The 21,318-nt window shown below is 43.1% G+C and overlaps 2 protein-coding genes across 4 annotated transcripts in view; one reads left to right on the forward strand and one right to left on the reverse strand.

Moving 5' to 3' along the window:
- Positions 1–8,292, reverse strand: part of LOC119460645 (inositol polyphosphate 5-phosphatase OCRL-like) — a 43,970-nt gene extending 35,678 nt beyond the window's left edge. Inside the window, exons 1-6 of one of the 2 annotated variants that reach the window (XM_037721682.2) lie at positions 7,775–8,292; positions 7,582–7,679; positions 7,413–7,495; positions 7,199–7,308; positions 4,362–4,385; positions 3,672–3,785 (exon numbers count right to left, since the gene is read on the reverse strand). In XM_037721682.2, the coding sequence (XP_037577610.1) occupies positions 3,672–3,785; positions 4,362–4,385; positions 7,199–7,308; positions 7,413–7,495; positions 7,582–7,644 (394 nt within the window). In that variant the 5' untranslated portion in view covers positions 7,645–7,679; positions 7,775–8,292. Of the gene's footprint in view, positions 1–3,671; positions 3,786–4,361; positions 4,386–7,198; positions 7,309–7,412; positions 7,496–7,581; positions 7,680–7,746 lie in introns of both variants that reach the window. The other variant, XM_037721683.2, reaches the window with a different exon arrangement.
- A 118-nt stretch (positions 8,293–8,410) lies between these two features.
- LOC119460649 (2-oxoisovalerate dehydrogenase subunit beta, mitochondrial-like) lies at positions 8,411–21,092 on the forward strand. 2 transcript variants are annotated; one of them, XM_037721687.2, is made up of 7 exons: positions 8,412–8,684; positions 8,789–8,935; positions 9,621–9,937; positions 16,600–16,779; positions 17,931–18,041; positions 19,947–20,033; positions 20,828–21,092. In XM_037721687.2, exons 1-7 carry the CDS (start codon positions 8,525–8,527, stop codon positions 20,966–20,968), a joined length of 1,143 nt encoding a protein of 380 aa, XP_037577615.1. In that variant the 5' UTR covers positions 8,412–8,524; the 3' UTR covers positions 20,969–21,092. The 2 variants fall into 2 exon arrangements, with proteins under 2 accessions (XP_049528054.1, XP_037577615.1); XM_049672097.1 differs by lacking the exon at positions 20,828–21,092 and having other exon boundaries at positions 8,411–8,684; positions 17,931–18,060; positions 19,947–20,039.
- The last annotated feature ends 226 nt before the right edge of the window (positions 21,093–21,318 follow it).

Here is a 21,318-nt window from a genome sequence, read left to right on the forward strand (position 1 = left end):
CAGCGGCAAACAACATTACCTTGGTTCCTTCCAGCTATGAGGCATTTTCATATTTTTAAATCTTGGTGCATGATAGCTGGGACACCCTGTATATTTGTTCACGCAAGCACACCACATAGCTGGTGCCCATCTTTAATCCTCACTACTGTCGTTGTTACCACGGTTCGGTAGCACACTCATGGATACAGTCGTCCTCAGTGCCCTCCATGGCGTTAGATATGACTGCGATGTCAAAGCTTTTCCCAATGATGACTGAAGATCGTGCACGAACTGCGCTCAGAATCCAAAAGCATGCACAAAAGCTGCGACGCCCGCTTGTCTTTGAATTCTTTATTTCAACATTCAGTTTTTCGAATTTTGGGCTGCTAAGTTGGGGGTGCGATTCTTACAAGAGTGTGGCCCTTAGTCGAGTTATTACGGCATCCAATGTCTGTCTAAGTAACAGATTAGAAATTTCTAAATTAAAGTGCTATTTATTGGCGATATGTTGCTGAACATTACATCTTTTTTTATTTGAAAATTCAGCCAAATGAATACTTATGTAAATTAATAAATTTAATTATGATAATTAGTGTTCCAAAAGCAGCACAGCCTCGTGGTTGTTGTCATTGCCTGTTGACACGTTGTAATCAAGCTCAAAGTATTTTGAATCAGCGCTCACAAGAAAGTTCTTGAATTCCTGCACCATTCAAAGTTCTTCCTTCTTTGCAGTGTTAAAAAAATGTGCAAGACATTGGAAAACGAGAGACATGGGCAACACTAACAGTTTATACACTATGTCACACCATGTGTCATATAAAAACAAAATCTAACATAAAATTTTAGTTTCACAAACTTCTGAATAGATGGTGCAACGAGTCTACAGATGTTTCATGTTTACAAATTATCTCAGGCAAGGCGAGGGGTGTGCATCGGCGCCCAGATGAGTATAGTACTTGGGCATGACACTGAAGCAGTTAAAGCAGTCAAATATTCTAAAGTCGCAACTAATTCACTTCATTGTGCAATTTCTAATGCATAAATAATACAGGTGTTACATGGTGCATATTCAATCACAACCAAGCCCTATCGAGAGCGAACTTCTCAAGCTGTTCACAATTTGCACAAGCTGAGGAAGGGAGCCAATTGCAGTCAATAAATTCTATCCCGATCAGGCTCGATCGTGATCAGATATCGGACCTGTATTCGGACCAATCGGAGATCGGACTTGTATTAGTGACAACACTTTCAAGTTTTCACGTCGCTAAAATTTTAATGAAGTTTGGCGTGTAACACTCACCATGTGTCATTTTTTTATTTTCTAAGCAATTATTTTTATGTAATTTTCTAAAAGCAATCAAATGGTAGAAATCGGAGGCTAAATGGGATGGATTGTTGTAATACAGCGAATCAGTGATGAAAGATAAGCTTTAAGAAGGTCACTGTAAGAATCCAAAAGGTTGTTCGAAACGCGAAGTTTTGGCAAATCCATGTACTGCCCATAATTCCTGTGCTGGCCTAAGAGCAATACTGGTGGTGCACTGGCGCAAGATTATTCATAGTAATTTGGTATGAAGCATTATGATGTCATGGTTATAGATTGCACATTGCTGTAGAGTAGCAGTCTGGGTCAGTTGGTACATACTGAATAGTAAAAACCAGTCAAAAGACGAAGGACAGAGAAGAGACGTGGCACACACGACGACTGGACTAACAACTGTGCATTATTGAAAAACCCCGTCTCTCAGGAAAACCCGGCGAGCATGCGCAGCTCAAAAGCCGACACCCACACACAAACAAAGGTGATTGCAAAATGCCACGTAGCTAAAGCCAGTGCGATAGGAAACTAAGTTCCTTCTGCATCAGTGAGAGAGAGGTAGAACTGATGCAATTATCCCCTTGCAAATTGATATGGTAAGCTTCGAGAATTTCACGCTCCGTCTTGCCCTTGCCCCTACCAAGGATTTTAACATTAGAAAAAAGCGGGACGCAACCGCATTCCTGACAATGGCGAGGCAGATTTGCTCCATCAGAGGTATTCCAAGAATTGTAGTGTTCTCGCAGCCTCTCATTAATATACCGGCCTGTTTGACCGATGTAAACTTTTTCACAAATCAGCAGAAGCTCATACACCACACGTGTAGCACAAGGAATGTAACCGTTGTCATGACACGCGGGGGGTCTATTCCTGCCGCGCGCCACACGTGAGCAAAGGCCTGAAAGTTTACAAGGAGCAGAAAAAACAATGTTAACGCCCTGCCTCGCAGCAACTTTCTTGATGTTGTGGGAGACCTTATGAACATAGGGCATCACTTAAAGTCTATTCCGTTCAGCCGCCAGTTGGGTCAGCCCTTTTTTGTCAGCCCTTTTTTGTCAGTTCAGTTCGATCGTTTGGTGACCGCTGGTTTCCCAAAAGCGTAATTGCATCAGTTCTACCTCTCTCTCACTGATGCAGAAGGAACTTAGTTTCCTATCGCACTGGCGTTAGCTGCGTGGCGTTTTGCAATCACCTTTGTTTGTGTGTGGGTGTCGGCTTTTGAGCTGCGCATGCTCGCCGGGTTTTCCTGAGAGACGGCGTTTTTCAATAAAGCACAGTTGTTAGTCCAGTCGTCGTGTGTGCCACGTCTCTTCTCTGTCCTTCGTCTTTTGACTGGTTTTTACTATTCTGCACATTGCTGTTAGGACTGACTGCACTGTACCGAATATAGCATAAACAGGTGCAGCTAAACTCTTCTGGCTAAATTGCTGACTGATTTCCACTTAAACTGTGCAGTGGGCTCAGTTTACTACAGTGTTTACAAGCATTGCTCGCCTGGTTCATTCACAGCAAGGCGGAAGTGCGCATTGTTTTCGGTGGTGCACTGAGAAAATGTGAATTTTGCTGCAATGGAACGGTGGTGCCATCTGTCAACACTACAATGAAAGGCGCCTTTCACCACAGCTGTGATAGATGGTGCCACCCTTCTGTTGCAGCAAAACTGGCAGTTTTTTAATGGCATCACCACAGAGCACATAAAATTTGGCTTTATTGTGAACGAAAAACACAAGTAATGCTCAAAAATGTGGTTTAAATTTGCAGGGAATGCCACAGCATCCCTGTCGTAAAACGTGCTGCATCATTGCCACGTGCTGCACACTGATCCACAGAGCCAATATACAAAGAGCTTATCCGCCTCCGGGCCGCACCAGATTAGCGACAATGGCCCGAGATGATGGCCAGCTCTTATGTTTGTGAGCGATGGCATCATGCTGATTATTTGTTTCGTTCTGCAAGTTTTAATAAATAGTTCCTTCTTGTTCATGTAACCTTGATTGCTGTCCAGCGTGAATGGAGGGTCGGTAGGAGCAAAGCCGAATTCGCAACAAGTTGAACCCACCACAAAATGCTACCTCAGCACAAAATTTCTGCAAAAATCAGTCAGTGGTCTAGCTGCAAGAGTTGTGCATATCTGGCACTCCTATTTATGCAACACTCAGTAGGAATTAATTGGCTCAGAAAAGCAAAAGTACACATCACATTGCCCTTTCCTGTTTAAGTTAATATAGCTCAAAAGCCAACAAGCACCCCCCAAAATGGACAAACAATGTTAGAATTTTACAAACAACTTGCCAAAAGCAACAAGCTCAAGTCTAATTACAAGCGAATTGGTCAGCCTAGGTTAAATAAAGCATGTGATGTGTTGCATACTCACGTTCCACAGCCCTGCCCACCTGGGCAAGGAATGATCGGGCTCCGTCCGTGGCTGGAAGCTCAAGTAGCAATTTTCGACGCTTGTGGGCCACTTTCACGTACATGTCAGCTCCGGCTGTGCATGAAAGCACACTCTCAACAAGCCAGCTCCAACAAAAACAAAGCACATGTATATTTATGCCGTAAAATGCATAACACAAATGAACTCGGTACACCTTTCGCAAAGATGAGTGGAACAGTGATTAGAACACAACACAGAAAGAGCCAAGAGGACAAAAGCATTAGCAAAGGAGGTGTAAAAGACTGTAATTTCATTAGCGCTATTAAGACGTTACAAAAAGTAACGGTACTAGCCTTTTTTTTTATTTACTTCACGAATAGCCTTAGTGTCTCCTCCATGCAAGCCATGAGGTAGCACTAAGTATAGATATTTAAGTATTGATGCTTAATATCGATATTGAGACCAGTAATTATCAATGCCCGAAATATCACCTGCAGAGTAGGCACTGAAACAGCTAATAATTTTTTTAACATTTCATGCATTTTAATACTTTGCCTATAGAGTGTCACATTAGTGTCAGTCTATTTTAGTACTTATAATTTTCAGTAGACATAACTGTTTGTGCACCCTGCATGTATTCATCAAACAAAACCACCTGCACTAAGAAAATAACGTGGCAGCCATGCTTACCTTTTCCATGTGAACAAGAGGTGTCTGAAATAAAGGAAGCCAAGCAGGCAGTAAGAAATCAAAATTCAAGTTTCTTCTGCCCCACACCAAAATTTCACTTTTTCTTCCTCAAGAACACCCCATTAGAAAGTGCTACATCTTGGCCTCTCGTACAAATCTCTGTGAACATAGCTGCAAATGGCAGATATGCAATCTTGTGAAACAGCACATTCATTGATGCACTAAATGCCGTTTCGAAGAATGTTATACTTCATTTTGGCATGGTGGCATAAGCAAACTTTGTATTGCACTTGCACACGCTTTGTAAAAAGCACACAGGCCACTGCGCCATGCAGAGCTCTTGCTGAGTGGTGTATAGTTCATGTGGTGCTTCATGCTCACAAGGTCACTTTTCTTATCAAAGTGCAAGAATACAGCTGGGAGCCCACATGCATGGTTTGGAGTAATCTCGCAACACATGGCTATGGGGCCTGTATTCTTTTGACAAAACTGATGTCTGTTTTTCCAAACACTTGTGTATGTAGCTAAGGAACAGGTTATATGCATTCTTTTTTTTAATGCTGAGTAGATGAAAGAGTAAAGGCACTGATGTGCCAGTAAATGTTAATGTGATAACGGCAATAATGCAAGGATTTCTTTTGCTTGACTAAATTCTTTTTTTATCATTCTTTGTGTGTGGCCAGCCAATTCCAGTGATAATGTGTGCAGAGCACCACTCAGACCACTTACAAAGCATGAAAAGCATTGAAATATAATCTTTCCTGTCCCTGTTTCAGTTTTGCATGGCAAGAAAATGGTGATATTAAATATTATGCAAGCAAGCTTTGTCACAGTGCATAATGCAACAGAGAAAATGGAGCCTCGTTAACATCTCTACAAGACAATATTTGGCCTATAGTGTAATGTGCCATGGAGAAAAGCTTGCTTGTAGTTGAGCATTCGTCATAAACCGAAACTTCCACCACTGTGCTGTCTTGCACATGTCTAGTAACCCTTTTCGCAGCTATCCCGTGGACGCTGCCATGTTTGATCACGCAGTGACGCGTCCATTGCTTGCCTCAAGTGCCTCTCTTGCCTCCGTGTTTACAATGGATGTGTATGACGCCAGTGCGGCTTAGCAAACCTCTGTTTCGGGAGATATCGTAGACGGTGACTGGGTGGATGACACGAAGCTTTGGCCACAGCTTCAGAAGACACTTAAAAGTGCTTTCGGAGCTGATTAAGCTATGTCTAAACGGCGCGAGCAGCGTATATGGTGCTTGTTCTAAAAGCGAGGCTAAAATGTAATTCCAAGCTATCCAAACTTTCCACTCATGAATTGAATCAGGATTATCGTGTTTTTCTCTTCTATCTTTATTTGGCAAATATTTTGAAGCAGCGGCTAGTCATGTTTCTGACTCAGTAAACTTTCTCGGTGCGTTCACTATGTGTTTATTTTCTGCCTAATCGCTCGCGGGTGTGCTCAGTTCCGATAGATTTGTTCTTGCTGCGCACAAGGCTCGAAAACGTAGATGTTCGGTACATTGTAATACCTTGTAGCAAAGACGTATTATCTCTAGTAACTCGCTTATTCTTGTGGACCGTCAGGAAACAAACCATTCGTGCACTACCGGTGTAGTACCGTCATTTATTGTGCATATATAGTGCGCATATATTCAAGTCTGCGCCCATTTAATTTTTCTTGACACATTGCCAAAAGAGTGGGCGTAAATTCCATGCCAGTTGGGGAAGATGTGTGTAAATACTGTGCATGAAACTTACTATAACAGGAAGCGGTGCTACTCCTTTTGTCATTGTTTAACGAGCGGAACTCCTTCTTGCCGACGTACCGGGGCTGAAGCCCTTTCTTTGAAGTTTACCGATACAACGCTGGTGGATAAGCAAATTTCCGTATCCTCGAGGAAAGCTGTACACCTCCAAGTGCCCAAAACACGTATGGACAGTTGCTGCAGCGGTCCACAAACTTGGCAGCATACATTCATTACATTCTTTATTATGCTAGTCAATATTTTTGCAAACAACTACGGCACACGTCTTCAAGCCACATGATTCAATCCACCACGATTGAAGCACAGAGCGTTAGCGAAAACTCAGTTGCATTTCCATCAGCTCATCGCTTAGAAGCAAGGTAGAAGCGGTAATGGTTTCGTATTTGTGCGCGGTCACTGAGGCGACGTGTGGCGTGCCGCCGGAAGCGCCATCTCGTTTCTTTAGAACAAATTGCTCCACGAAAAGGGTCAATACCTTCCACTTTTTCAAGATGACTCTGGACGTTTTTACTTTGTGAAAGTGGTACACAGAGCGTCTGCCCCAGCTGGATGCTATTCTCATGAAACATTACATTTCGCAACTCTCAGCTAAACCACTTCTGAAATTAGGTATTATTTCTACATCCTGCCAGGAGTAAATGCAGAAGCTTTATTTCAACTACATCTGAAGCTTTGTGAAGGGAAAATGGCCTTAAAACAGTTCTTTATGGGATTCATGAAACAGGTATGTGTAGTGAGACGCTGTCTGACACTGCACATATAAAGCGTGCAATTAACTGAAAGATGCAGCCCTCTTTATTTATGGCAGAGGATAAGTGGCATCACGTGGGACAGTTTCAATACTGCTCAGTTTTGTACGGTCTGTGTCTCAAGGCTCGCAATTAAAGGCAATTATATATTAGCCAAGATAGAAGACATGATTTGTTTTTTTTTTTTTTTTTTTTCTTTGTTGTTGCAAATAAATTGCAGTGCAACTAAAAGAGGGCGAAGACTGGTATGTCTTTTTTCTCTTTTCTTTAGTTGTTTCTGGTATGCGGTTAAAGAAGCAACACTTTGCGATGGACCCACCAATTTCACACTTGAAATCTTGGTCAATCGGGAAGGCATGCTCAGCCATGTAAGTCACATCGGGTGCACGCCCTGTCGATCCCACGCCCAAGCGTGGACACACCAGCAATCTGAAAACAGAACCGAAAGAGATCACTCAGACTCTTCCCCAGCGTTACGCTGGGAAGCGCGTCAGGCCCGAGCACGTCCTGAGCAGTCTGTGGTGCGCACTCACCCGTGCGCTGTGTCCGAATGCTGCACGAGCAGCAAGAATCGACCGGTCTTCACCCATTCTTGAACGAGCCCCGCCTCCAGCCACTGGTAGATTGCTGGTCGTCAAGCGATCACACTGTCGCAACAGAAATGACCTTGCGCGGGGAATCGAACTCCCCAAAAAAGGATACGGCCACGCAGGAGTCTCCTGGAGCAAGAATATCTTTCACGGCTGCCGGACACTGCGCACTCATGGCTGTTTTTCCTTGCGATGGCGATCAGGCAACGACTGTGGAACGATTGTCATGCGTCGTTACGCACAGACGCTCTCTTATTTAGTTTTTTCTCCTTTTTACCTAAAGATAATTAGCTGAAGCCACCTGCCTTGTGACACGGACGAATTAGACGACGACGCTGCAGACAGGCGAAACCTTCTTCCTCGCATGCCCTCGACCGCTCGCTCTCCATTACAGTGTCATTACTGTAGTTTTCATCTGCAAGGCTAGCGAACCAAACGCCGGACGATGCGGGACGCTGGTCGCGGCTTAGGGTTTGTCAATGTTTTAGGTGCAGTCGACGTCCGTTACCCAGAGAGCCGTGAACTACATGCCGCGGCAGAAACTCCACGATCACACACAGTGGTTAACGCTGAAATCGGATGCCTGCTACACCCTCGTACAGCCAGATGGATGTGCAGAGCGAGTGCAGCTTTATAATAATATCTCCATAAATAAATGCCGCAGTGTTTTAGAGAAAATGAGCTGCTTCGGCAGATCCCCTGAAACACAACACACGAAGATAAAAAGAGAGGGAGACGCAAATCTCGTGTAAATCAAGCCTCCTGACTGCTAGTGTTGATATTTATCTTCGTAGGCAAGCTTTCATTTATAGAGGTTGTTAATAAAACTAATGAACAAGTTGTACGTGGAATATATTTGCAAGTTGTTAAATTTATCATTTTGCTAGCGTAAAGCTATCACTATGTTGCGAGCAGTTGCAAGCATGCGACTGCGAAACGTCGCCTCTGTTTGACTTGGCGGTGACTGCGGCTGCGGCAAGTAATGGTCGCTCATATGGTGTGATCGCGGTGGGCCAGGAAGTGATCATACTAACCATACGTTGCGGGAGTTCACCATGAGCCTGACATCTTTCAGTTTTACTGTGCGGGCACTTCTGCGGAAAAAGGTTTCGCCACGAAGACTGCAATGGGAACAAGTGGCATCCAGCTGCGAGGTGCAGAAGCGGTCGGCGGGCCACTTCACATTTGTACCAGACACACCATCATCGTCAGATGGTGTGTGTCCATGTAGATTTACATGGGACTTAGGGATGTTCTATAAGCACGTTCTGTCTGAACCAATCGACAAAAATATAATTTTTGTTTTTCTTTTCCCGAAGGCGAAACGGCACGGTTGAACCTCTATCAAGCCGTTACTAACGCTTTGGACATAACGTTGTCCAACGATCCGACTGCCGTGATCTTCGGTGAAGACGTGGCTTTCGGTGGCGTATTTCGATGCACGGTTGGCCTGCAAGAAAAGTACGGTGCGTATGCATGCGTCTGTCGTATAGTATTGCTGCAAGAAAGGTTTTGCGGGTAGCACATGGTTGGTTTCGCTCCTTGCAACTTGTACGTGTTGTAAGTTCAGCGTTGTTGGCACTCGGGGTAGCGTTTGGGCCGGTGATTCTTCAGCCAGAGTACGTCCGGGGGTAAAGCGAGAGAAAAAAGGATTTATTCTACATATTTACAGTGGCTCCAAATATGGCAGCCCACTCCATGGGGGAGCACTTTGAAAGTCTCAGCTCACTACATGTCTGAGCACATATCAGAACACGTCAGGACACCTCCCGCACTCAGCGGCTGCAAGATCTAATAGCGTCCTTGTTTGTCCCTTTGGCTATCGGTTGCAGTGGTGCGCGTTAATAGTTGGACAATGTGGCACATTGGTCACCAGCGTATGCAAAACCTGCAGCTAGTTCTCTCGCTTATCGCTTGAAGACAACGTTTAATTCACCCGTAGTCTCTGTCGAGTTGGTGTCAAGATGCACCCCTGCTACATTGTACTAGAATGTTTTAGATATTCTAGTTCACTATACCCCTTCTGTGTTTTGTGTCCTGGAGCCACGTGCAGTGCGGTTACTGAACTCGCTCGAAGATCCGCGGGGAATGCATAGACGGCAACACTTGCTGCATCAGCAGTTTATGGTCGCGCTTATATCTCATGTGCAGGCAAACACCGCGTGTTCAACACGCCGCTGTGTGAACAAGGTATCGCAGGTTTCGGTATTGGGATGGCCGTGGCCGGTGCCACGGCTGTTGCTGAGATGCAGTTCGCGGACTATATCTACCCCGCCTTCGACCAGCTCGTCAACGAGGCGGCCAAGTACCGCTATCGGTCCGGAGGACTTTTCAACTGTGGTGGCTTGACCGTGCGAGCACCGTGTGGTGCTGTTGGCCACGGCGCTCTGTACCACTCGCAGAGCCCAGAAGCATTCTTTGCCCATGTTCCGGGACTCAGGATCGTCATGCCGCGTGGTCCAATCCAGGTGCGTGCTTGCGGATAGTACCAAAAGGGGGAAACAGTTTCATGACAAAATAAATGGGAAGTTTCAGAAAAAAGAAAGAAAATACATGTGCAGCTTGGCAGAACTGAGGGGATGTGAGAGTTCCACGAAATTAAGAACTGCATTGCATCAAAGTCGTAGTGCCAGTTAATGCATGTAGCCTAATGCAAAAGCATATTCTTGTGTAATTCTAACTGTGTCTTTAGCCGAACACTTTGAAGACCTAAATATTGAGAGCACTGCAAGCTGACCATGCAGCATGCATGACTGGCAGTGACCCAGCCCATCATGGTTTGGTCTTGGAAATTGTAAAACTTAATACAGTTGGCAACAACATGAGATAAGATAAGTGTGGAAACCCTATGACAGACACTAATTGGCTGCTATGAAGCACACATGAAGCAATAAATGCATGCTTTTCATACGGGAGAGCAATGGGAAGCAAGCAAAAATATGTCTATTTGTGTAGACTTTAATACACAACAGATTAGCCAGTATATCAGTACACATGCTGCTCTGCAGTTATGACATCACACAGGGACGACAAGAACTCTCAGTTGCAGAGGCACGAAAGTATAATTCACAGGGCTCTCAGGAACTCTGTATTCTGTTTCAACTACCAGTTTTAGGACATAGAGGCACCAGCCACGCTGAATGTCACATGCTCAAGCTAGACTCTCTCAGGTTGTTCTCTGCTCTGCCTAACTTTCGCTTTGGCACAACTCTGAGTATCAGAAGCACAACAGTGGCACGATTTGCCTCCACCTTTTCCGATTCCAGCTGTTTTCCTCATCAAGAGTTGTTGCAGCCCAGTATTTCCTTATCAGCTCTCATCTATATTCAAGCAGCAGCAAAGAAGGCGTACTCTGTGCACTTTATGACACAGACAATGAATGAGTCATTGGTTATGGTGGATGAGTGTAGCTAGTTGTATAAAATGAAAGGAATGCAAAAGGGTAGTGCCCTTTCAGACGTGTGTGTCATGGCACCTGTGGCTGTGTAAGGAATGTGCTTTCCAAATATTCTGGCTTGAGGAAGAATATATCAGGTGTTCAAAATTAAGCTTTACGGAAATTTTTTTTAATCGCCTGTGACATGTAGCATAATTATTGTTGAGCTGGGTTATTCGAAGAGGTGGACATTAGTAGCACGAGTAATCGAAACACATATTCAACTAATTAACAAAAATTGACTAATGAACTTCTTAGTTAGTTACATTACGACACATATTGCAATTTACGAATTGTAGCTGGATGAGTTTGCAAGACACATTCACTTGAAATTAATTTCCAGGATGACACCAGTTTCGAGATATTATTTCCCAAAGTGTGGGACAAAATACATGGGCTTTCCAGTTACTTTTGTGATTCAATGTATAAAACAGCATTTTGATTAAAAAAAGTAAGTGGAACAACAGTGCATTCTTACGGCTAGTTTTATGGCGCATATCTCCAAGCTGCTGTCATTCTGGAAATTCATTCCAAGTGAATACACCTGACAAGCTCACTGGCTACAATTCATAAATTGCAATATGTGTGGTAATGTAATTAGCTAAGAATTATTGATTTGTTGTTAACTAGTTGAATATGTGTTTCGATTTCTCATGCTATTAATGTCCGCCTCTTCGATCCCAGCTCAACAATAAGAATTATGTTACCTGCCAAAGGCGATTTAAAAAAAAAATTCCATAAAGCTTAATTCTGAACACCTGATATATTGATGCTTGCTGTAATTAAAGACGTAGCACCACAGATGGGTCAGGTAAACTTGAGCATCATGTGAATCTCAAACTTCAAAGTTTTCAAACTTCAGTCACGGCTGCACACTTCCACGTGAAAGAAATTACTGTGAAAAAAAATAAAAGAAAGAAAACAAGGTGCAGGGCACTCTCGTCACTATAAAAGGAAAGTAAGGAGATACAAGGGCTGCTGCAGATCATCTGAAACAGATGTAAACAGTGGTCAAATGTTGACTAGTTATTAGGAGGCATTTCACTAGTAACAGGAAGCACTGGAGCTTTACAATTTCGCTTGATGTTGAAATTTCTCGATTTCTGGCCTTTCTTGCTGATTATTGAACTAGCTTCGCTATTAATTTACAAAACATGGACTTTGGCGCATGCCTATCTTGGTGCTGTGTTTATCTGCTGCCAGTGAGCACATTTGGCTTCACTTCTGCATCTGATTGTATGGATGCCAGAGCTGTTATCAGCAGCCGACCACACAGAGCATTGACAGATCTCACACCGATGTAAGTGGCAAGGTGCCAGCAGTGGGACGCCTGCCCCTTTCTCAGTGGGTGCAAACACAACTCGGTGCAAGGACGCCTGTCAGCCTACACAGCCGCCACCCCCTCTCTTTTTGTTTGTTTGTTTATTCGTTTCTTTTTACTGCAGACATTGCCCTGCTGTTTTAAAATTGAGGCTGTTTAAAGCTGTGGAAGGAATTGCAAAAACCAGAATATTTTTGTTGATTTATTTTTACCTGTTCTACACCAGTAAGTTGCACTTCCCCACATGTGCAACCTTACTATTTAAATGCAGGTACTTCACGGTATTATTGCACCATAGAAAGGTAATGTAAATGTTGTATTATTCACAACCTTAGGACCAATATGGCTGTGTTTTTTAGAGCAGACACAAAAGCCTGTGGGAAATGTTAAAAATTAGTTGTCGAATGTTCTATGCCTGACGAGGCTTTCGAGTTTGTTTTATTGCAGTCTTACGTGGGAAAACAAGCAAGTTCTGACTGATGTAACATTCGCATTCTTTAAGACTGAAGATTAACTTGTTTTGGACCGTAATAGTTGTAAAAGGTGCACAGTGTTTAGCGCCAGCCTTTTCGTTAAAGATATCATTCATTCATTGTTGCTGACAGAATACACATAAATAAAGGTCTGCAGTAATTACTTTTTTTTTTTTATTCACAAATTCTCCAGTTTGCTTACAGAAAACTAGAAGGGTCAGGACTAAAGGCGCTAGCAAGCACCTGACTGAGGCCCTGACCCCTGTCTGCGCTCCAGCGACGCAATCAGGACAGTGTAAGAATAAACGAAAAGGGAGTAGGGGAAACGTGAACAAGCAAATTAAGCAGGCAAGTTCGAGAAAAAAATTATACATGCAATTTAAGAAAACAAGCACAACCATGTGCAAACATTAAAAAAAACAGCATGAGCAACACAGTTTGGGCGAGTAATAAGAAACGTAATTAACCATATTTGTAGTACTGCTGTTCCAGTTCATGACGTCACGATTTGCTACAGTACGCATCCGGGAACAAATTGGTTTTATCATCCCTTTGTATGTATGTATTGGGACTCTGTGCTTCTTGTAAAGGCCATGCTTGCCATTGGAAAATCACATCAGACGTAGTTATACATGATTTTACACCATGCAAAACACATGAAAGAAAACAAAAACTTGGTTGTGGATTAGCCATTTGACGCAGTTCTTGTGATGAAAGAGCTTTATGTGTTATTTATTTTAGATTACTTTATAATGGCGTAGTTTCATCCAAAAGCAAATCATCGATTGCGATAGCAAATTAGTAGACAGCTATACGAAGTAAGGGTAGTAGTTTATCGGCCGTATAAACTTGTACACATTCTCCGACTAACTAAATTAACAAACACAGTGTCACGCGCGCACAGATAAACTTGAACACATCTCACTCGATGACCGCGGCAACTTGCTGTCAGAACGTTGGAACGAGGAAGCGCGGCAACAGCACTGAGCAAATTGACCTTCCCGCTACCTCTTGCTTCACCGTGAACTAAGCATCGAAAGCACAGCGCGTACAAAGCTACCAGCACTCGGTGCACTTTGTCCACATCGCTGATCACTTTGAAGATGAGGCCTGCGCAACCGCACGCTTTTTGCACATCACAGATTGCTTTCAAGCTAAGGTGCCGCTTGAGTAGAATGCCTTCCCCCGACAGAAGCCGGTTTGTTTTGTCCTCGATTTCCTCCCTTGCGTGTATGAGATTGAGCCGCAATCGTCGGCTGAGCCTCACAAGCTTTCACTCTCACATACAGCATACGGTGCGTGGCGACAATGTTATCGTGCTTGGACTTTATACGGAACATCACGGTGATGCCGACGACGACAGCAGAAATGCGCCTGGAGTGTCCATATAATTGTTATCGCAATAATATTTATTTGTATATAAAGATACCTTGTGAACCCTGTTCAGAGCATTGAGTAAAGTATGCATCATGTAAGCAAAGTCAGTGCAAATTAAGCAACAAAGACACATTGGGACAAGCGCAGAACAAACAAGTTAAATGTATGCGACATTCAACTATTATCTGTGCTACCAGCATACAAGACAGGGGTGTAAATACGAAGCAATTAACAGTTGACAAAGCTTAATATTGAAGTTGTGCTTTATTTAAATACACCACTGATAAAAAGCTTCGTTACTGAAAATTGGGCAGATAAAAACAGGATAGGGGCAACAGCCCTGCTGAGAACAGCTGCATAAAATTTCAGATGACATTATCATGTGGAATTTATTTGAGTGCTGGCTATGGTCGCCAGCTGCATTTCTGGTCTCGCTGCTCCGTTTGTTTTTTGAATGCTCTGTTAAGATGGATAGAAGCACACTGCTGACATTTGCTTGCTGTGAAGCCATCTGTCTTTTCTGTTTGTCTGGAGAAGCGACAATATGCCAAGTATTTGGTACCTTCGCACTTTTGACGGAGAGAAAGCGTTAGCATCTTGCTTCCAAATGCCACATGCAGGCTTATCTCACGTGCTTGCTTGTTTGGTTACATTTCTGAATGTTTCTCAAGGTAGTTTCAAAACAAAGAGCTTTAAATAGTTGGCACATGTGATTTGATTTCTTATATGAGGTAACTGAGCTTTGCTTTCACAGACTCAAAGAAAGCCACTGCTTTTAATGTCATGATGGTACTCTCTGCAAAAGAGCACCATAGTGTTTAAGTACCCTGAAGAGTCAGTATGAGTTTGATCTTGTAGCTATTGCTGGCATGTGGTTTCTTTTCCTTTGTCTTTCTTTGGGAAATGGAAACTTTGCAAGAATCACCCCACAGTGCTAAATGTTTATTATATAATGTCTGTGAACCTTCAGCTGTTCTTTCTGATAACAAATGTAACAAATTGTGTATAATACTGCAGCGGCCACTTCACTTTCCAGCTATAGCAACACTGAAACACACTGTCAAAATTGCTGTGGGTTAGGACCAAGTACAAATAAGTGCTGTACTGATGGCTGAAGGCAGTATACTCTGGTAAGGTGCCAGTACAAGTAAAAATGGTGGCAGATTAACAGAAGTATGAAACTCGTTGCATGTGTAATTTATGTTGTATGCTTTTCTTTTTACTGATCTCCCTTTCCATTTGTGTTGTGGAGTACTTGTAAACATGCAAAACTTGAATGGGATATACTTGTTAAGTGTTTTTTACATTTAATCTGATGAAGACAAGGCTTACATTCACAGGTCTTTTGTACTTTCATAGTCTCTTGAAACATTTTTAAATTCTTTCTTTTTTTAGATTTTAAAGCACGAAGCTGGCCATTGAAAACATTTGTCTTGTCATCTTCAAGACAAAAACATGTTATCCTAAGTTGACATTATTGCAGTGTTCTTCATTTCCACTTGCAAGTTGTTTGCTGGTGTGTGCGCCCTACAATGCATAGTTGTATAAAGTGCATGACAGATGTGTGTTGACGTAACAGTTCAGAGCATCCGTTTGTAATGCTTATTTTCATTTACAAGTTGTTTGATAGTATGTGCACACTACAAGTGCAAAGTAGTATAAAGTACATCACAATGTGTACTTAACTAAAGTGTGTTGACATTTGGAGCATTCATTTGTAACTGTGGTTTAAAAACAGGATATCATCTAAGCCTTGCGACAGCTGGCAGCTGTATGCAGCTGACGATTCTATTTATGACGCACATGGCTGACGTACATTCCCTCCATTACCTGCTTGAACAAAATGCATTATACCTTTAGTGAGCGTCAGCAAAAGATGAATTAGCCCTATAGAAAGGGGAAACGGGAAAGTAACAGGCAGTCCAACACAGATATTGCAAAATGAAAATTCACTTAATTAAATTTATGTCTCAGGCATGAAGAGCATGCAGTTGGAGCCACATTTCTATAAAATAATGGAGAGTTAAATTTGAAAAGTATTGATGCAAAAGGAAACGACACAATTATTGTTGGGATAATATGCATATTTGAAAGTGCCTGCATACGAAGTGAAATGAGTTCACTTGCAAAAGAAAATAAGAGCATACAAAGTGCTGGCTGTGTTCACTCCTTGTTGCAGTTTCATAAAATAGGGTGTCTCATTTTCAGAGTTGGTGTGTTTAAAATTGTCAAGTGACAGCTGACAAATCTGGCAGTTATAGTGAAGATGGCTGCCAATTACATATAGTGAAGATGGCTGCCAATTACATATCCTTCTTTTGTGCTTCACAACCATGATGGTGCCTCAGAGTCTGAAGGAATCATGTAATGCTATGTTCCTTGGAATAGAGTGCTGTTCCCAATAGTGTTGCACATACAGAATCTGTCTGGAGTCTTCAGTGTCCCTATTCCTTGCATATAACTGGTATAAGTAAGCATTCAAGGACTGATGGATCCAGTGTTTGATGGTCTAACTCTGCACAGGCCAAGGGTCTTCTGCGGGCATGTGTCCAGGACCCGGACCCATGCATCTTTTTTGAGCCCAAGATCCTGTACCGTTTGGCTGTGGAGCAGGTTCCCCTGAAGGACTACACCCTGCCACTTGGCAAGGCGCAGGTCCTGCAAGAAGGCGATGACATCACGCTCCTTGGTTGGGGCACACAGGTGGCCCAACAACTGCGTCTTGCTTGCTTTACTTATTATTATTTCTTTTTTTGCTTGCTGCCATATGGCCTTACAAGAAATATTGTTCGAATCAGGCAGGTCTTGAACTTTAATTTATTAAATTTGTACAAGCAATGCAAGGATCCTAAAGCTGAATGCCTTGGTTCTGATAACACATATCATTCCCAATTCTGTTACCATGATTCTCTGTTACCCTTCATTGTTAGCTGGAGCAGTATTTTGCCTGTATCATGAAGACTTGTCACTTAGTGTTGAGAATGGTAAAAATGGATTAGAATTGAGCAAACAGAGCCATTGCAATGCACTGACCCTGCTCTGCCAACATTACTTGGCCGGCTCAGCTCTAGGATAATGAAAAATGGGCTCACAACAGTGCTTAAAATTATTCCTCGTTACTGCACTGCCTCAAGCGGAGTAAAAAAATATTTTTTTTAATTGGAGGCTGCATCTACATTTGTATACCATTGCTAATTATAGCAAATATTTAGTCAGGTTTGTCTAGGACTCTAGGGCAAACCACGGATGCCTTGTGCACTTTTACCCTAGTCTTTAACTTTTAGTAGTCTTTTATTCGTGTGTTGTTGCATGTATACTAAGCTTGGACAAAATTTGGCAATAGCATTGTTCAAAGTTCAAACAGTTATAATTGCAAACTGAAAAAAAAAAAAAAGCAAGTTTGTGTATTGTTACTAATTCCTTCCCCTTGCAAATGTCAGAGCAGGCTGTTGTACATTGCATTGAACAGTAGCTTTAGTGGCTCAGAAATGTAGCAGTATAGTCCAAGTGGGCTAGAATTCTGTATCTATTATGGAAAAAAATATCTGATATGCTACCAGTTAACTCTATCTGCTCATTAGTGGAAAATATAAAATAATTTGTTGGTTCATATTTAGCTGGGAACTACAACGGGTAACAATTGTCACAAAATGGGATGCTATGTTCAACTTCCTTGCTGTGTTTTCCTCCCTGACACAGCACAGGTTTTCAAACAGCTGTGTTTATCCAGAGGTGGCCTTTTGTCTGGCATACACGTGTGGCAGTGTTATTAAATAAGTCTGAAGAATCCTTGGCTTGAGTCCAACGACTGTCATTTGTGTTGGGATGTCATGAATGCCTTTTTGTAATGACAGGTACACGTGTTGCGGGAGGTGGCTCAGATGGTGCAAGACAAGCTGAATGCGTCGTGTGAGCTCGTTGACCTTTGCACACTGATGCCATGGGACAAGGAGACTGTGGCCAACGTGGGTTCTTGATCAAGTTGTTGAGTGCATTCATCCTGCTCCCATTTATTACAGAGTAGCATGTCCAAAGTTACAGCACCAAATTATAATTCATACCTATCTATAATAGCACTTCGTTAAAGCCAAAAGGTAAAAGTTCCTGTGTTATACAATAGAAAGTTTTAAGGAAACTTGGCAGGTTAAAGTTGACTCAAACCTCTTTTTCCACGTCCTGTGTAATATTGTGTAGCCTTCAGCTCACTTTATATAGTGAACTAGGTTTCTTCATTATTCTGAATTTTCGCGTGAAGAAAGATTACACTAAAGGCCAATTATTGTAATGCAGTACAAGTGGAAGATGAAGCTATTTGAATGTGCTTTCAGAATGGGAATAATCTTGTCAGTGGCAGGCTCACGATTGTGTTGCTTCAGCTATACAAGGCCAAATACCGGCGTCACACGGCCACTTTCTATCGCGATTGAGGCCGATCCGGATCGAAATTCACTACCGCGATTGGCTCCCTTCTGCAGATTGGGCAATAAAACCAATCGCGACCGAGAAATTCGATCCGGATCGGGCTCGATCGCGATCAAAAGAGCGTCGTGTGACACCCGTATAACTAGCCTGCCAATTGAATTACCACTTAAAGTGTCAGTTAGCCAGCAGAAATCTTCAATTAGCTTGGCGTCACTGCCCTACCTGAGTCGGCACGGCAAAACAACCAAGCGCACAGCTGGTGCCGTAGTAGTAGAGCGGAAACGCTGCTGCGCTCGACATGATCCCGGCAGCCGCGGCGTCACGTGAATACGTGGTGGCGGCAGCTCGGGCAGAAGAACCGCTTATCGGTGGAAGCAGCCCGCGAGATTCGCGCCGCGTATCCGGTGGGTACGCTTTATCTAGTGCAGTATGCGACGACCGCGCAAGTCACTCGAGAGCGTTCCTCCGAGCAAGCGTGTTGGATCACGCTCGAAACTCTCGGCGCGTGAATGAGCGCTGCATGTAGTTTCAGCTTCGCGTTATGCTCCCGCCAGCGCAGAGGCTGGCTGTACTGTTGAACACGTGTTGCCGTTTCTACGATTGTCAGTGCGTGCTGGCGTTTCCTTTTTGGAACGCATAGTTTCGGGGAACGTTTTTCGACTGGTCGCAAAGCGTAACGGCATTTGCAGCATTTTTTTTTTTTTTTTCTGATTACGCGCAAGAGTTCCTTTGATTAGTTTCCTTCCCCGTAGTACCTCATTACGGCCCCGAAACAATTGAAACGCGGAGGGGGCAATGCAAACGCGGAACTGAGCAGCCGTTTGTTTCCCCAACAAGTGCATGTAACTTGCGTGCTGGTACGGACAAATGAAACCCGTGTGTCCGACCACAGTTGTGCACAGCTCATGTTCAGAACAGTGACGTGAATATATGCCACTTACCTCAAGAACAATTTTATGGTTAATAGTACGCCTCTGTGCGACCTGTTGAGTTATCTCATCGTAGCGCGGTGGCAGGCGTATCAGGACAGATAAACGCGCCCGCGTTCTCTTGACGTGTGCGAGGGCATTGATGAGAGCAGTGCCTGCGCTGATGAGAGCTTCAGGCATTGCTCCAGGCGATAACTCCGATGTCGACCTGTGAATCCGCGATAAGTTCGCCGTCTGCACGCGCGCTTGGAATCGGCGGACGCAAAAGCTTTCGGAGCATGAAATTATTCATTGCACCGATTCATTCGATTGGACGAAACTTCTGTTCGTGGGTTTTCCGTGCTCCCAAAACTTTTTGCGGTTTGGAGTACGCACCTGGCGCACGGTATGCGGCGGACGATGTCCGCATTCCCTATCTGCAACGTAGAGATTCAATGCACGCATTCGAACAAAGCGACTTTCCTCGCAGTCGAAGGGAAACGTGCGAGAATTTTTTTTTTTTTTTTTCTTAACTTGCAGTCTGTGCGGAAGACCGGGAGGCTTCTAGTTGCCCACGAGGCACCTCTTACTGCGGGGCTCGGAGCGGAGATCGCTGCCGCAATTCAGGTTTGTTGAGCACCATCGTACGAGCTACTCTCTTCGGAAGTATAACAAAACGCAGCGAAATTCCATGCTCGTGTGCGGAAGAGAATTTGGAATTTCCATGAGTTATCTAGCTCTGAACACCAACAGTGATGCCAGGTACTAACACTTGCCAGGGCACTACGTAACAGGTAGTCAATTCATTTCGTCTGCTGCTGTGCCCAGGGTTTCATTAATATAGCTGAAATATATTGTGTGGAAATGTAACGCATTATTCAATATAGCACCTGTTTTCCCAAAGATGTGCTTAAACGAATGCATAATAGACTTTACAGAGGTGATAGCTTAGAAAGCAATAATTCAATTGTCACAATCTTCAGCAGCTGTATTTGTGTGCTCATACGTATGTATGGATAATTTTCAATATTTCAGGCTGTGTTGCATCACGTGCATGAAGAAATATTTTCATGCTACTGTAATAACTTTTTTTATTGTTGCTACTATAGTGTGCTACATGTTATTGGTTGGTATAACAGGCCATAAACTCATTCTGCATTGAACAGTTTAGAATAGCATTTCAATAAGGTGTGAATAAAAAGTGCCACCTAAGCCAGTAGCTGGGCCCTGCAGAATCATTATTCAACATTAATATACATTTATCTAATTTTTCTGTAAAACACGCAGACCTCATTATAATGAAGTCACGGCCAGCACGAAACTATCTTGAATTATACCGTTTATCTGCGAGAAACATTTTGTTTACTTCATTATGTCGAAGTTTGACTGTACTACTGAATTAAAACTGACGGCTCATGCAGGAGGAGTGCTTCCTGAGCCTTGAAGCTCCAGTGCAGAGGGTGACTGGATTTGACACTCCATTTCCACATATCTTCGAACCATTCTACCTGCCAGACAAGTGGCGTTGCTTCGATGCCATCAAGAAAATGATGAACTACTAAAATTTCTATTTTGCAAGTTCTCCATCATTGAAAACCTTGGAAGTCAACGAGTATTGCCATGGAAGCAGCTGTGTTGCATACAACTTCCGAAAAAAAAAATAAAGAGGCACTGGTATGGGTTGTAGCTGCACATGTTACACAGTGTTGAACAAGAAATACTCATGGTGGGCTCTAAGGTTAACAAGCACTATTGTGAAGATAATTATTGCAGTTACGGTATTGTGCTTTAAACAGGTAAGCATATTGCAATGTGTAACATGACTACAATGACCAATACAGATTTTGTCAAGATGCTACATGTCTGAAAAAATCTGTTCAGATTGTTCATTAAATCTCTAATTCGCTAGAGA

This window comes from Dermacentor silvarum, chromosome 8 (genome assembly GCF_013339745.2).
Source record: "Dermacentor silvarum isolate Dsil-2018 chromosome 8, BIME_Dsil_1.4, whole genome shotgun sequence".
In the NCBI taxonomy this organism is placed as follows: Eukaryota; Metazoa; Arthropoda; class Arachnida; order Ixodida; family Ixodidae; genus Dermacentor; species Dermacentor silvarum.

Bases quoted from the DNA above. Each gene is read 5' to 3' on its own strand.
- LOC119460649 (XM_037721687.2), top strand. From the start codon at position 8,525: ATGAGCCTGACATCTTTCAGTTTTACTGTGCGGGCACTTCTGCGGAAA. The intron at 8,936-9,620 runs GTGCGTATGCAT...TCTCATGTGCAG, and splicing joins TGGCCTGCAAGAAAAGTACG to GCAAACACCGCGTGTTCAAC. The intron at 18,042-19,946 runs GTGGGTTCTTGA...CTTAACTTGCAG, and splicing joins ACAAGGAGACTGTGGCCAAC to TCTGTGCGGAAGACCGGGAG.